This window comes from Poecile atricapillus, chromosome Z (genome assembly GCF_030490865.1).
Source record: "Poecile atricapillus isolate bPoeAtr1 chromosome Z, bPoeAtr1.hap1, whole genome shotgun sequence".
In the NCBI taxonomy this organism is placed as follows: Eukaryota; Metazoa; Chordata; class Aves; order Passeriformes; family Paridae; genus Poecile; species Poecile atricapillus.
This window is the reverse complement of record NC_081289.1, coordinates 138,960,448-138,977,838: the sequence shown is the minus strand read 5'-3', so window position 1 is coordinate 138,977,838 and position 17,391 is coordinate 138,960,448. Positions and strand designations below refer to the sequence as shown.

General features: G+C 42.9%; 1 protein-coding gene across 32 annotated transcripts in view; it reads left to right on the top strand.

Annotated features, from left to right (window-relative positions):
- The window catches only part of CELF4 (CUGBP Elav-like family member 4), a 670,877-nt gene that overhangs the window by 557,164 nt on the left and 96,322 nt on the right, over nt 1–17,391 (top strand). For 8 of the 32 annotated variants that reach the window (XM_058865103.1, XM_058865120.1, XM_058865106.1 and 5 more), the window contains exon 5: nt 11,758–11,764. The exons of the other annotated variants lie outside the window; for them this stretch is intronic. In XM_058865103.1, coding sequence (XP_058721086.1) covers nt 11,758–11,764 — 7 coding nt within the window. The remainder of the gene's footprint in view (nt 1–11,757; nt 11,765–17,391) is intronic. 32 annotated transcript variants of the gene reach the window in all.

The following is a 17,391-nucleotide window of genomic DNA, read 5'->3' as shown; positions in this document are numbered from 1 at the left end:
GCAGTAGTTTGAGTGCACACATGGCCGCAGTGTTGTCAAAGTCAAGCGTGAGCACAGGGGGAGCAGTTTTGGAGAAATTTCAGGGAACTGAGATGGGATTGCAGTTCTCTTTAAGGAACTCCTACCATGCATAAAGGGCCAGCATGGGAGAAACCAGTGAGACACTTGTCTGCAAAATTCAATTACTGGCTGATAGAGGACGTTATCACAGGATAACCAAAAATGGAAGCTGGCATTCCAAAAGCAAATTAGAGATGTGAGGTAGGGGGGCGATAGGCAGTGAGGAGCCTTTCAGAGGTCCCTGTATGGACATTGAACCATAACAGCCACTCATCAGTGGTATAAAACTACCAGCAGCAGTATCCCCAGGCTGGGAAAGACTCTTCTTGGCAAGCTTGTGTACCACACCATGCCATCCAATAGAGCCCATCTTATTGAAAACTGAATCCCTTTGAGTTCCCTGGAACAGCAGCAGCTGGAGGGGAAATAACAGTAAAATTCTATGGCCATAATAAAACGCATTAGCCATCTGAACACTCATTTCAATCAAATAATGCAGCCTATTCATATTTAAACAGGAAATATTGTTTAATGTTTATGATAATGATCAAATCAAATTTTAAAAATTAAACACGAAATTAAACATTAAAGTGAGGTTCCAGCATTGGGCACTTGGGACACTGCTTCAAACCCACAGCTGATGCTTGCAATCAGCAGGGTCTATCCCCTTACCTTTGTTTAGTGCAGCTCCTTGAGGAGGATGTTAGAAGAAGGCTTTGGTGTCACTCAAGTGACCACAGCTGGTGCAGGGTGGCTGATTTTGAGCTGATTGTTCCAGTCTCCCCTGGCATCCATTCTGATTTCCATGACAGTGACACTCAATGGTTGTTGAGGGGGAAGCAGAAATTCCAAAGGAAAAGTCCTTTCATCTGGAAGAAGCTAAATGGGACTTGTTTTTCATCCAAGTGGAAGGCAGTTGCGTTCCTAATGAAATATTTTGGACTTTTAACTTCTTCCTGACAAGAATGGGGAAAAGTTACAGAGGGTTTTTTAAAGCACTAAGGAAACATAAATAGAGAATGACACTGTGAAAAAGCAAGTTCTCAGATGTACATAACAGTCACAGGAGGAAAAAGTGCAAAATAACACTGTGTTGCTCTTTAAATACTGTTTCTTTGGGGTAGATCATATCAGTTTTTACAAACCAGTAACACACAGTCTTTCCTGTAGTGGCAATAACTGGTGCAGAGCTCCAGATTTCAAATAATAATATGTTGCTTTACACCAGTGGAGTCATGATCCCAGCTGATTAATTTAAGATTTTGACAGCACTGTCAAAGTTTGTGTCTAATGAAGACCTCAGAGTGATGGCTAGCAGTTAGGGTATTGGTTTTAGACCATATCTTTGGCTATAGTAAACTCAGAGCCAGGAAACAACTTTCTCCCACATGAAATCTGTAGTGATTTTATTGATACTAAGCCTAGCAGGGTTTTTTTTCCCAGCTCTCTCCACTTGAAGTCAGCAGAAAAGCAAGGTTTGAAACTAAAAAGGATTGAAACAAACTCATTGTCTCTAATATGCATTTCAGCCATGGACCTTATCTGTGCTGTGAGCCTGTGCAGTGATATTAACCTTTTGCTCTAATAGTTGCATTTTTCAGGGGAGTATATCCTCAGTGTAAATCAATATCAAATTAGTATGAATTAATATGAAATTAGCAAAGTGTTAGACTACCAGTGACTTGCATGCTGTTTCTTACAGTAAAAAAAAAAAAAAAAAAAAAAAAAAAAAAAAAAAAAGATGAAAGACGGAATCAACCTGTCAATCCCCATTCTTACAGTAATGTTTGCCCAAATTTATTATGGAAGAGCATGCACAGAGATTTCCATACTATGAAAAAATAAATAAAATGACTGAATAAATTAGCTGGGAAAGTACAGCAAAACAGAAAGATTTATCTTAACCTGTGTCTATTGTTCTCATCCCTGTACCATGCACTTTAAAATTGGATTGGTATCCTATAAAAGACTGTCACAGATTTCATTTGTTCTGCTTGACATACAGATGTACAATTGGTAAAACTGCATCTTATCTTAGTAATTGTCTACACTGCAAAGGCTGTACCTAGTTATTGACTTCAAAAGTCAGGTTTTGTCTGTGCAGTTCCCTGATCCAACATCAGTCCAACCACCTCAAGCTCTATCTGCTCATCTTTCAGCTCACCTTCCTGAGTTAAACCACCTTCCTTTTTGCAATAGCTGCTTTTCAGCTTTCTGTAATCAATCAAGACTGGAGCATGGGGCTAGAGAATAGCTTGGTTCCCTGGCTTTGGTAGCATCCTTGTGTATCTAAAAGAAAGTCATTGTGAGCTGGTGCTTAAGAACTTACTGAATATTTTGAGGGCTTTTTAAGAAAAAAAAGAGTTTTTCTAAAAAAAGGGTTTTTCTAAGTTTTTATTGGAAGGAGCTGTCATCTAGCTCTAGTGAAATTTATGTTTAGTAAAAGATTCATAGAGTTTAGTGATCACAGAAAGAAATTTCTGTCTGTCTGATGGTCTTTAAAGCACATCTTGTTCCAAATCCAGATTAGCATGTTGACACTGTAATGGTTCAACAGTGTTTTTTCAAGCCTGCAGCAATCTTCCTTTCCCACAGGCACATGTTGCAAATAGACCCACTTGTAAAACAGGGCATTTTGTTACCAAAAGAAAACCTTTAAAAGTAGTTATTTGTTTTCCACTTTCAGCAGGAAAGAGCTTTGACTTTTGAGTTTACAATTTAAAAAAACAAATAACGCCCAGAATTTTTTTTCTGGGACACCTATATTTCTATGGCTTTTGTGTATTCTAAATGCTGGGCATTATATCTGCAAGTATTCTTCATGGAAACACTTTAAGCAGCTGTTGGGAGAAAAAGGTTAAAAATAAAGCTTTCTTTTCTTCCAGTTCTCCTCTGTCTCAATAAACAGTAGTGCTACCCTGGGAACCAGTCTTGCTTGAATCTCAACAGCATGGATTCACTTTTTCCAAGGAAAACAGGAAAAAAAATAAAGGACAACTATAGTCAGTCAGACCAACACTTATTCTGACACATTTCCCATCTCCTAGCCTAGTCAGTCATAAAGCAGAGGGAAAATTGCAAGAGCAATATTCTTTCCTGGCTTCCTGCAATTGGCAGCTCAGGGATTTCCAAAGTCAGAGGTACATTCTTTGTATCAGTAGTTTTCAGTGGATTTTTCTTCCATGAGTTGTCCTGCTGTTTTTGAGTTCACGTAGATGTTTAGACTCTGGTTTTGCATCACTGGCATTTCTCATTGGTTGAGCAGAACCGTTTGTCCCAGGAGAAGGCAGAAGTTAGTCAAAGAACCTCAAGACTGACAACTTGTACAATCATAACACAAAGCATTGAAGTCTCTTTTCACTTCCCCAAATGCTGTCAGCCAAAGTGTGGATGTAGCTGGCATGGCAGTTTCGGAGAGAAAAGGCTGGCTGCACAGGGCGATGAAGCTTACCAGATGTCATTACTCAAGGTAGGATCCCAAGCCCGTGGTGCTTTATGCTTTGTAGGAAAGCTGTGAACTGCAGCAGTTCAGCAGCTGCTGTACAGCCCTGCAGCAGGAAAGTACCTCCAAGGCCAGTTTGGGTGGAAGAATAGGTGAACTGGTTCCACGTTCCAGAGTTAAAGCCATCTCCAGTCATAAGTGAGAGCCACATGACAAAGAGCACCAGGTTTTCAGAAGGTGCCTTTGCCATAGGCCAAGGAGTCCAGAAACAATTCACTTTTTAACAGCTGGCAGACAATGCCAGTTCTAGGGCAGTGCTCTTTGGCTGTGCTTACATCAGCCAAACACAGCTCACAGTGAGGAAATTCCTCCTCTGCTTTAAGGTCTGTAGTAGTCATGGCTGTCTCGGGGGATGAGGTGAGTTTTCAGCCCTGTTTCTCTTCATGTGTTCAATTTTCAAGCATCTCTACACAATTATTGCTTGCAATAGAATGGAATGATGTTAAGGTAGCTGGAAGGACCCACAGGTAAACAAAGATGGTAATTAGATTAGTGTGTAGATCTGGGGTTCTCTATCACACCAAGAGCTGTGTTCATGTGTTAGCTTTGTTCCTGGGCTTCCTTGTAAGAAATCCTTATTTCAGGACTTCACAGGAAATGCATTATGGCTTTTGTTGTTTGTAAAATTTTTACATTATGACTTTTTTTTATTCTTTGATTCCTTTATGGACTCCCCAGGTGCCTGTAACAATGTGGCAATCAACAAGGATATGCGCAGTAGAAGAATTTCCCCTTTATAAATAAATCTATGCAGATATGGAAATCTACCTCAGGGTATCTTTCAAACTTGGGGAAAAAAATGTCAGGGAAAGAATCATGCAATGCTTCAGACAGTTTGCAGACATTGCTCCTTGACTTTGGAGGCTCCTCTCACTTTTCTCTCTCCTCTCTCTTACCCTCTCACCTCAATGTACTTTCATAAAGACAAGTGAGTGAAACTGGCATGAGCTGTCTTCAGGGATCCTTTGTGATGCCCAGTAGTCAGGTCCATCCCCAGAGCAGTGGTGTGCAAGGGGGAGCTCAGGGGCATATCCTGCTTTCAAATGTCTCCACACACCTGCTACTGGCCTCAGCTGGGAACTCCCTGCAGGCACAGCTGAGCAGTGGATTTGAAACTAAGCCTCTATTAAAATAAAATAGAAAGCATGACATCTTTGGAAAACAGAGAGCGCGGGACTACAAACAGTAAGAGTGCAGCATGATGCAGACCTAAGGCAGGATTTGGCTTTGAATGACGCTCACAATCCTGTGTCCTCTGGGCTTGCCACCCACACAGCTGATTTCCTCAGCCAAGATTTTGCAAGAAAGGAGGACATATCCTAACCTTCACAGCAAAATTGAGTGTCTTCTCAAACAGGCTTAGATGCCCAGGAGGAAGTGCAGGCAGACAGATTCTGCCAAACTGACTCCCCCAAGAAGGGCCAAGTGTTTTTTGGGGACAAGAGTGACCAGAGACCCCTGGAAAAGTGACCCTGGGGAACATCTGACATCCAGCTGTCTCTAAGCTGCAGGGGAAATGCCTTCCTAGAGTGAAGTAGGAGCAGTCTGCGGCTTTTGACATCAGCCTAAAATGCTCCTTTGTGATGACCCTCACCAGATCAAATTGCTGTCTCTGTAGTTGGTGGGTATGCTTTTCATCTTATTCTCTGTCACATCAGAAAAGAGAATATTAAAACATTCTAATGGAGGTTTAGCTACCATTACTAGGGGAAGCCAGTGAGATCTAATATAATTTGACATGAATATACTGGGAAGAGCCTTAAAGAGTATGAACCTATAGGATTCCCAGACAGACACCGAGACCCAGAACAGTTTTGAAGGGATAAAACTGGGATTTTACTGGGTAAAAATACCTTTCCAAATCCCAGGGCAGTAGGACAAAATGTTATAATATATTAATATAGATCATTTTCAGCAAAAATAAATATCAAGAACCCACTGTTGAAGAACAGACTGCTATAAACAAAAGTACAGCATGGAGGTGGTCTCCATGTAAATAACAAATCCAAACAGAACAAAATTGAGTGGAATGACACTAAGGAATCTAGTTTAGATGAAAAGGGTAAATAATTTCCACTTTAAATGCTTTCAAAATGCATCACCCATCCTGTGAAAGACCTTCATTACTTTTAGGAGAAAGAGGGCCACCAGGTGCCCCTGCAGATGCCCCTCAGCTCTGACAACCCAAGTGCCTCCTCCACACACAGGTGTTAGCCCTGACTACTGCCTGTGTTTGCCATATGTCGTCCCTTTTTTGTTCACTGCCATTTACATGCTGGCAGGTTGACTTTTTAATAAGGTAAGAGTAGGCTGAAGATTTCCGATGTGGGCGCTTGAGAGACCCTCCCCTTCACAGCAGGCTCAGCTTCCTCAGTTTTAGCTCAGGCTGACATTATATCAAACTGTGCCTCTCCCCAGTGGGGATAACCACAGTTTATTTACAAGATACAGCGGGAATGTCACGTTAAATGAAGACGAAAGATGTGCAGGAAGTGTGATTGCTGCCTGTGCCTTCTTAAGAACTGCTTATTAAGGAAATTGTCCTTTTAAGCAGCAAAGAGCCCCCAGAAGTGGCCATGTTCAATACTGGGGCAGGATCTGACCTGCTCACCAACGCTGTCTATCGATAGCATTCCTCCTGTGGTAATGATGCAGATGCTAATGAGCATATTAATAATAAATAACACTGTGTGCATTTATCATGTCCCTGATTCAAGGGGTGGGAAATGCTTTACCAACTAGAAAGTGTGAAGTCCCAGAGCAGCTCTTTTCTCTGTGTGGAGCCTATTGCTACCCTAAGCAAAGGGACTTTTGTCATTTGGGTTAGCAAAGAGAAGTGGCAGTGGAAACACTGGATTCCAGTCAGTACGGTGCTGCTGATTCATGGTGTGAACTTGGGGGAGTTATTTCACTGCTCTGAGTCTCAAGTTAACCATCTGTAAAATCAAGATAATTATATTTACAGTGCTTATTTCATAGAGCTGCTGTGAAGATTAATTAATGCATATATATTTACAAAGTGCTTTGAGATCTTCAGGTGAAACCTGCTGCATATGTGTAAGATATTAATTCTCTAAAATACCTTGAAACCTCAGGAGCTGCAGTGTCTTGCCAGGTATCAGTACATTTTTTAGTGCTTTTGTTCTTTGTCTAAGAAAGTTGTTTTGCAGGTAGCAGTAATATATTGTGTTAATGATGTGATGCTTTGAAAATAATAGTTTTTCCCCATTCTTTTTGACTTGTTCTTCTGTCATGCACTGTGTGCAAACAGATTATGTGTTCATCAAACAGTGATTTTAGGTCATTATTAGGAAACATATTTAGATTTTTTTTTTTCCCTTACTTCTGTAGATCTCATCACAAAGAAAATTCCTGTGTTTATTTGATATTGGCTATTCCAGCTGTGTTGGCTGTTTATGACCAGTCAGATAAACTACAATGCACATGACCCAGAAAGAAGATATGTGAAGGCACAATTTGGGACTGAGGATTATATGTGTTTATTTTATATGCTATTTGGCAGGATTGGTCTCCCCTAAACTTATCCATCTGAATATTAATGGTTAAGTCTAAGGTAGTTATTTGAAGTTACTTCATACTCATTGGAAAGAGATGGGCATTGGCTAAGAGCAGCTTGCTTGACGTTTTTTAGTTAAGAGAGATCAGTGCAGCTGACCAAATGTAGATGTCCACTGCAGGGCAAGTGGAGCAGTGCACTGTCCCCTGAGTGTACAAAAATCCCTCTACTGGCCTTGGCAATCTAAAAGGCCAGACTATCTGTAGGTAAAAAATGTGGATGCTTTAACCTGCAATTGAAATCTCACCTCAGAAGTACGGCTTCATTAAGAGGATGAATACTGAATTATTTGATGCAGGCAGATATGCTGAGAGTGCCACATTTCTTACACTTAAACAACAATGGCTTCTGCAGTGCTGAGTAGTCTGTAAGCACCTCAGTGTTTGTAAATCAACTTAAAAGAACAGCAGGTTTTGATAACATAAAACTCACATACACTTACCAGTTCTTATCTTTGCCTGTTTCAGCTGTTCCAGGATTGTGCATGTTAGTCATACTGTGTCTAAGGTTCTCAAACTGTGGTACTTCACCTCCTTTATTGTAAAGCAATTCTTCAGTTTTAGGAACTCAAAGCCAGGAATGTATTCAGTCGAAGGTTTCTTCCTTAATTTCTCTCTCTGACATGCAGTCAAAGCCTCATGCATCATATAATTCAATTCTTCCACCTCTCTATGCTTGTATATACGTCCCCAGATAGCTGCCATATTCAAAACACACACAAGCTTTCTTCATAATTTTTGCCCATTCAAATCACCTTTGAAAAAATTCTGTATCCCAAATCTATAAGAAAGTGAAAAAATATCTGCACATGCTCACCTATATACAGAAAACTCAAAGCATTCAACCAAGGAAGTGAACAGGTAATGGCTGTTAAAGCATCTTCACATACTGTCCATAATTCTGTGGACTTTTACTATTTAACACCAGTTAGCTATCTGCTTTAATATGCACATTTACACACAGATCTACATATGTATGTTTAGATAGCTTTAGATATATATAGATATATAGATAGATAGATATATTTACATTGGAGTCTTGAGAGAAGGAGTCTTTTGATTCTCTCTGGACATCTGATCCTCCTTAAGGCAGTTGTCATTCTACATTAATTTGTCTTGTTCTGCCTCAGCTCACTCTTTTTTGTCTTAAATGCCATATTAGAAAATGTTTACAAGCCCCCTGCCTCCGTGGTGATACCCACAACCCACCTGGGCACCTAGGGAAGCATGCCGTGATCCTTCCTGACACATGTCAGCCAGCATCTCATCAGGGGCTCAGCTGTGTCACCCCCGATGAACAGTGCATGGCAAGATCAGTCGTGGGCTACATTACACCCAATCCTGCCCCCAGGAGAGGTGGGAAGGACTATGCTAATTGCTTCTGACCCTCCAAGATCAGGGAGGGAAATCGCCTTCATCCGGTGCAACAACAGGGCAGATCTGTTCAGTGGAAAACATGTTGCTGCAACGTGCACAAACCCCTCCAGTGACTTTACAAGATGACAGAAGCCTTTGCCCTTGTGCTTGTGGTGAGATGATGTGGCACAAAAGTTATGTGATCAGCTCACCTGAAACTATTCCCAATAGCAGGTTCCATGCAGGAACAGGAGCATGCTCCCATTCACACCCCTTGCATATTTCCTAGCCTCAACTGTGGAGATATAAAAATATATGCTTGGACTCTGCTGCATAGTTGTTGTTTCAGTTCCCTTCAAGAACCCCCATGAAAACCCTGGATTCTCTCTTCAGGGGTCCCAGCTAACATTGGGGCTATCTATGAAATTGAGGAAAGATGCAGAAAATCAGTACACTTCAAAATATCCTGCCTATTCTTTACTTTCTTGAAAGAAGGGAGATTTTCTAGTTTACTAGAATCATAAAATCTTTCAGGTTGGAATGGCGCTTAAAGATCCTCTAGTCCAACCCCACTGCCCTGGGCAGGGACATCTCCCATTACAGAAGGTTGTTTCAAACCCCACCAAATCTGACCTGGCGTGGGGCATCCATGACTTCTCCAGGCAACCTGTGCCAGGTTTCTACATCCTCACATCAAAGGACTTCTTCCTAATACTCTCTTAATAAAGGTATCACCTATTTTGCACAGCCAAAAGAGTGCTAGATTTAGGGAGACACAGGAGTTCCTTCTGTTGCCCAAGACTTGCCCTCAGCCCTGCAGAACTCTACCCCGAGCCAGCGGACCAGCACACATAAAAGGATGAAAGAATCAGCTGTTCTCTCACTTGGCTCTGTATGTCCACATCATCAGACACACCTTTCTTCATGTCTCTTGTCTCTGAGAAATGTACTGTATGTACCTGGTACTGAATGAGAAATGTAGGACTGAGAGATGCAATCATTCCCTCATCACATTCATTCTTTTCTTTTTCCCTTTCTTGCTCTCTTTCTTACCAGTACTCCTTTTCCTGTTTTAATCACACCTTACTACACTCTGTGCTTTTATGCATCTCCTGCCAAATGACGCGCACAGGTTTCTGGCTTTACATTTCTGCATTTGGCATGCAGATACTGCTGTCTTGTCCTTTGCTGGGTATGAACCCCAGAGTCATCACCTCCAACAGAATCAGACCCCTTTTCAGATCATGTGTGCTTGGTTAGGCTGTAGAAACATCTCAGAGGGGAAATAAATGTGTGCAGTTATGTGAAATAGTTAGAGCAACACTGGTTAAAGAAAACAGACATTGAATTTGGTAGCCTGTTTTCAATCAAGCTTTCAGAAGCACCAGGTGCTCTAGTAGAAGCAGAAGGCAGTTTTAAGATAGCCTTACACCAAACCAGTTCCTTGCCAGTTTTCCTGAATTAGACATTGGCTTTCATCCTGCGTGACAGATATTTTGTCTCTTCCCAAGTCCCAGAAACAGCTAGTCCTTGTAGAACAAAATCTAGCTCTGAAAACTCCTTTGCACTGCATGCCAAGGCAAAGAACCTGCTCTGCAATGCAGGGCAGGGAAAGTAGGGGGTCAGAATTGCATTAGGTATTAAGGTTGGGACCTCAGTACAAGCTGAGGAGGGGGAGATTGTTGGATCATTGTTTGGGGATTTTTTACTTGATTATCCAAGCGGTGCTGAGTAGGCGGTGCAAGATTTTACTTGAATTGCTTGTGTTTGAATGCACACATACACTGCACACACACAAGGACACACTGATAAGCACATGAAACATGTTGCAGTGTGGGGGCAGGGGACTGGGTGGGAGAGTGGAGCTGTCAGGACGATGTCATGGCAAAGGCATCCCATCAGCTAGAGGGGGAGATTTTCTGGGCCTTGGTTTGAGAAGCAGACAGATGAGTGACAGGGGTTAAAAGCTTCCCGCTTTCTTTCCCACATTGCCTCCTCGATGGTAAAGAGTTCCCTGTCCCTCACACAGAAGGTGCTCTGAGATTTCAAAGCATTTTGCTAGAAATACCGTACAGACTATAATAAGCTATTGTAGCCCGTGGCAGAGGAGCCCAGCTGAGCCTAATTCCCCATATCCTTAACTCATCAGCCTCTGATCATAATGCAGGTTCAGTGTCCTAGAGTACCATTAAATAAAAAAATGCACACAAAAAACCCAATTAGTACATTTCATGATGGTGAGAGACGTCAGACTGTGCACCCTGGGCATAGCAGCCTTCTGCCTAGTCACAAAGCAGGCAGTGTAATCTGCCCCACAGTTTCCTGTGGGCCTGACCCAGGGACCAGAAACCAAAGGACAGACAGGAGCATAGGCTCCTCCACTCTTTCATTTTCCAGCTGCCTGGCTGAGGCTATCACAGGCAGACATGGTCAGTTTTGACATTGAAGACATCATCATCCACTCTCATAAGGAACGGAGGACAGCTGCCACCACCAGCTCCAACATGGCAGCAAGGAGGGGAAATAATGGTGCAGGTTAGCAAGGGAAATTAGGATATACAAATGAAAAGAAAGAGAAACATTATTTTAAGTAGCTGTGACACTCCTGGAGATCATTGCTGGAGACAGTGAAAAAAGTGGTGACATCTGAGTGATCAAAATTATGGAAAAACAATAATAAAAAGCACCTGAGATTTGCCGCACAACCCAAGAAAGTTTGTTTATATAGTTAAATAGTTATTCAGCTATTCCTGAAACAGACCAGATTCCTGGTAGGCTCCTTTGCAAAGTCCCTGGGTGAAAATTGTCTGCCTTGCATTTGACCAGTTCCCTCTCCCAAAGAGGTAGGTGCTCATTCCATCTATTCCTCATTTTATCTTGGAGCTGTAAGATTTATTGAGCATGAGATAGGATCTACGGTCTTGTTCTCCAACACCATTTCCTTTAGAAGAGACTGCAACAAACTTTCTAGACTAGGACACAGCAAACCTCACAGATTTCACAGACATGGGAGAATATGACCTCAAAGGTCTCTTTGGTTCATTGAGCCTGAAGATGAGACATCATTGTGACACTTGTGCTGTAAACACCTAAACAGATGAGATCTCAGCTCAAAAATCACACCTCCAAGCTTCATTATTTAAATATTTCTATGCCTGAAAATAATGATGCCAGACAGCTATCATGAAAACAACTTCTCCTTAGCCAGGAGACAGTCAAATGGGCAGCAATAGATCAGTGGCCATGACTTCCTGGCTCCCAAGCCTAGTTGTGAGGTTCCTGCCTGGTGGTTGCAATACCTGTTCCCATCTCCAGGTGAGGCTGGAGTGGTTCATTTGTGCTTGATATGTCTTTTCCAGGGGAATGCAACTCTTGGCTTAATGCAGACTGACCCACTGAGTGTGTTTAAGTGAGTCTCTCCTGGCTACAGCACATTGGACCTATTTTTTTGCATTTTGCAAAACTAAACATCCAGTTAAGACAGCAAAAGCAGGAAATTAATATACATTATATTTCTGTGTTTCTCTTCTATCAGTACATTCACTTACTTCTTCCTACTAAACAAGATCCATTCAGGATCAACAGGTCTCTGGACTGATTTTATTTTATTATCATCAAGGAGAACTGGCTTTGTTGTTAACCTTTCCATTTATTTAAAATGCCCTGGATTTCATATTCATTTTTTATGCTCCCTATTTCTGATTGTTGCCTTGAAATGGGAAATTCAAGGACTTTGATAAATGGATTGAAAGGTTGCCTTATTTCTCTGTCACTTCTGCCTTTGCATCCTCTGCAAAATGCTGTTTTGCAAATCAAAAGATGGGGATTGCAACAAGTATTCATCAGAGTGTGGCAGGGAAGGCTGTAGGGGCAGAACAGATTAGACTGTCCTAGTGAGGGAAGGAAACAAGAAGCTAGTGGGAAACATTTAGGAGCTGAAATTAATACAAACTGGCATAGGCTGACTGTCCCTGTAGTCTATTTGGTGGTGCTATCTATGGGATGAAACCAGTTTTAAACTGCCGTGGTCTGTGACAGTCTGGAAGCTGTGGAAAATGGCCTTCAATGGGTTTGTGAAAATCTGTTGAAGAATTAATTTTCTTATTTGAGGCTAATTTTGACTCTTTTTATAGTAACTCCAGTTGAAATAGTGCTGATGCAGGTATGTGTCAGACATGTGAGACTGATAGTCCTCCATCACTGCAAAAATTGTCACCTAATCTGCAAATGGCAGCACTTGTTCCATCCACCCACCCCACAGCTCTCTAAGCAGGACCACAAGTTCTGGGGTATTCCATACCCCTTTGAATGAGGCATCACAAATAAGTGACTTCCTCAGAACAGGTTTTCTTGAATTGACTCACAGATAATAAACACCTAGTGCCAGAAACCTCCTGATCAGCAAACCCAAAGAGCAGCCCCCTCTCAAGAGTTAAATTCAGGCCTTAAGTAACTGCAGAATGAGAAACCTTAGGCACTAAATAGGTTATTTCTCTCCTGCATGAGCTGAAGTAGGGTTTCTGTCCCTCCTGAATCATTGTAGTCATTGCACTTGAACTGATACTGGGAGCACCTGGAGATCTCAATACCACTGAGTGGTCAATAAGTGGAGCTGGTCAATAAAAAACATCCCTGTGCCACTGCACAAGGAGCTCTCCCTGCAGGGCAAACACCTGGGACTGCTGGCTCTCCTACTCTTCCATTCCTGTGCTCAGCTCGTGTCCCCAGAGCCCCTCAGTCACCTTTCCACCATCTGAGCCCTCCAAGCCCCACTGCAAAGGGCATCCCCCAGGGAATGTTGAGCCAAGAGGTGAGTGAACCCCCAGTGCTCCACAAGGAGCTGCCTCCTCAGGGGGACGTGGCCACCCCTCAGCGCCCGCGTGAATGCAGCCAGTGGTGAAAGCGCCAAGACCTTTCAGACGATTCAAATGTGTGATTGTCACACTCGTCCCTTCACACAGCTCCATCAGGGCAGCCAGGACCCGTGTTCCTTCTGGCTCTGCACTTTTCACTCCCGCTCTTTGTGTTACTATGGCAAGCAAGGAAAATGTTCAGCTCCCAGCTCTGAGTCATTACCACCCTCCCAAAAAACAGTCGTGTCCTGAACTGCTCTTTCCCAGGAGCTGCCAAGCACATCCCAGTATTCACTCTAACTTTTTAGGCAGCTACAGACTACAACTTGTAGCAGGAACCATTAATACTATTAATAACCTCTTTTTAACATGAGACCTTTTCAAACTGCAGGACCCAAAACACTTGACGCATTTCACTACCTATGTGTTGCAAATCCACACCCTCCAAGGAATTTCACAGCCATCACTGATGCAAGCTGAGCTCCTTGCACCTGCAGAGCAACATCACAGACAGACCTCAGGCTGTCCTGCCCAAAACTCATAAATGCGTCACCATAAAAAGGAACAAGGGGTCCTCTGCAGCATAACAGCTCCCCACCGTGCTTTGATGTGCCACCAAGCAACTCCACTTCTGAGCATTCCAGTTCACCAGGGCACCGTGAATGGTGTGCAAGCTTCCATCTTCTTGGATCATTTCCCCCAGCAGCAAAATACTGGAGCTGCCCAGCTCAGACCAGCAGGCTTACATTGCATCCAAAGATTCAAGAAAGGTGGAGTGCAACCCCTTTAGAGCATGAGTATTTTCTGGAGCAATGATCTCCTGTCTAGTCAGTTTGCTATTACATTCGACTGTCCATCCATCCATCCATCCATCCATCCTCATAGACGCCATTACTCTCACTACAGGTGAGTACCTACATTTCTGTGGAAAGACCAATGCAGATTTCTCCCTTGATGGCCATGTCATCTCACTTTCGTTTGTTTAGAAGGCAGGCCCATTCTTTTTTGCTTGCTTTCACTTTGGACACTTGAGCATCTCTGCCCTTTACTGCCTGTGGCCATTTCCCACCAAACACCTCCTCTGAAAGAGTTTGATTTTAGAAAGAGACCACTGGCAGTAGGGAACAGAGGATTTATTTACCTTTGCAGCTCCACTTGTATGCTGGAGAGAGGCAATGTTGGGAGGACTTCTGTGCCATACCCTGGGGTTTGAGAGAAGGGTCTGGCCTGCATCAGGGTGAGGCTGATTGTAAGGAAGGGAGGGAGGGAAAGGGGAGATAGAGACGCGAGAAACAGCGTCACTTCCACAACTGCTCCTGCTCAGTAGAAGGGAGCAAAAGAAATATATATCTGCTTGCCTATTAATTTAAATCTAGACACAGGAAGAAGTCAACGAACTGTAATTTATGAACTGTCAAAGCCTGAAAAATTCCTTTTGACACTGTATTTTCAGTTATTACATGCTTTCCTGCAAGACGACAGCGTAATTCTGTAGGGAGTCTTCTAGTGAACAGCACAATGGCAGAGGGCAGTGGGGGCTTTCTTATTATCTTTTCTTCCCCCTTTCATCTTCTCTCCCCACTCCTTTCAATCATCCCCCCTTTCCTACCTTGCTGCTTGCCCAAAGAGCAGAAAGGAAGTAAATCAGCAGCAGTCTCCGTCCTGCCAGCCCTTCAACACCTCCAAAGCAGTGCTCGGTGCTGGCCTGGATCTGGCACCATGCAGAGGTTTCTGAGGACTCACTGGGTGATGGCAATGGAGATTAGGCAGTGACCACAACTCCACCACAGACTAGGGAAATATGATCTCACATTGTCTCTGGCATTTTAAACACTTCAGCTGGTTTGCCTCTGCCCATGCTAGGTACCACCACTCCTGCGGACACACCTTTTGGTGGGGTCCCTCTCACTTGTATCAGCATTGATTGACAAGTGCCAGCTCTCTCAAATGCCCAGAAGTTAGCAGCACTGACTGCCTGGCTCCTTGCTTCTCCATAAAGTGAATCAGGACAGTGGAGATTCCTGCTGGGATCCTGGGTCACACATGCTCCCCTGGAGAAGAGCAGTTTCTCCTCTCTTTCAAGTCCTCCTCAAGGTTTGCTCCTGGGAAGGCAGTGCTAGGACTCCTGGACCAGATAAAAACCAGAGGGTGGGATGGCATTTTGATGGTAGTGTTTGCTGGAGGGGAAAGCATGAAAGGACACCTGCCCATGGGCATCTGTCCACATCTCCATCAAGTTGTGGGTACACACAAGTTTGGGAGGTGATGACAGTGGCACATTTGCCCGATGTCAGTTGATGGAGGAACTCAAGCTAACATCAAATGAAGTTTGACCTGAAAACGTTTCTTTCTCCTGAATCCAACCTGAAGTTCCCTTGGCATCCAGCTCATTTCCTTATCACTTGGGGACAGGAGTGGGGGAGGCTTTCACAACAAATGTCATTTATGCCTGTATTTCCAAATCTTCCTTTTCCTTACACACACAATTGCTTTTTAATTTGAGTTGCCGGTGGTAGTGGTAAGGTTGTCTTTTTGCTTTATTTTCTTCTTCCCAGCTTTGGTTTCTCACTTACAGCTCAGAAAACCCTTTTAAGGTCTATTCTCTGTGATAGGCACTTCGCCTCCTATTTAGAGAATCACTCCCACACACTGCACGCATCCATATGCAAACATGCAGACATACGATTTTTCTGGGTGAACTGAACTACAAATCTTGTGCTTCAATATAATTTAGGCAGCCTGTGCAAAGCTCTCTGAAGTCAGGATTATGGACTAGTCTCCTGAAAAATGCTGTAGAAAAGTCCAGAGAAAAGGATCATGATTTCTGCAGGGTTGTGCTGCAAAGCAAGTGCTCACAATTCCCTATTCCAGGTTGTGTGTCTGTTTAACCTCTGTGAGTCTCAGTCATCCCAAGCCTGAATCAACACCACCACCTACTACTACTTAGGCAGTGTTTGAATGATTATGTTAGACCTTCCTTAAGTCTGCTATCATTGCTGTGGTAACATGTTCTTTCAGAACTGAGCATCAAAACAATGAAGGCCAGAACTTCCCTGGATTGCAGGTGAAGAGATGAAAAAAAAAAAAAAATAAAATAAAGAGGTTTGCTGAGAACTACTGTCACATCTAACAGCAAAAATGGGGAGATAAAAGGCTGTCTCTTGAATGTGAGTTTGATCCTTAGGGAGGTAGGGACAAACTGTTGTATCTTACTCATGAGTGGGTTATTGATGGGCAAACTTTCAGTGCTTTTGTTAAAATTCAGGAAAGTCTGCACCAAATCCTTCAAGCTACTTCTCTCTGGGTCCTAGCTTCCACTTAGATATGGTGTGAGCTACTACTTGAAAAGAAGACAGGACAAGTAGATGTCTAAGACCAAGGACCACCAAACCACCCAGGGCTAGATCTTCCTCAGTCTGGGACAATGTGGCTGGAACAGGTCAAAAAAAAAGACAGGGAAAGCCAATAGTTAACAGTGAAAGAGACAAAGCAGGGTTCAATGCATGTTCTCTGACATCTTTTGGTTAACATTACATATGCTAAATAAATGTCATCCCAGCTGGGACCTGGGCTTTTTTTCCAGCTCAGAGGAGGGTTCAGGGAAGCTGAATGATAAGAACCCTATTGCCTTTACATTGCTTCACTGTGCAGGGAAGTCTCTGAGTGCATAAAATACAGCTACTTTTGCTCCCAGGAAAAAAAGGATATTGAGGTGGGGAAAGGAAAAAACTGTTCTATGTTTCTCGTCACATGAAACACGTGTAGGAATTATGACTTGGTTTCCTTTATTTGCTGGGCTCTCCAGTTCTCACAATCTCAGTGGGAGTAGCTTGTAAGTGGGTATTTAATCCCAAGGTCCCACAAACATAACAGTGGCAAGAATATAATAAAGAAGAACAGGGTCCTTCTTAGGATGGTTGAGTCACTGTGTTTGCAAAGATATCATCTACACCCGCGTAGCAAACACAACCTGCCAGTGAACCAGCCATTAAAAATAAGCTGCAATAACCAAGAGTGAAGAACAGAAATAACTGAGGTCTATGC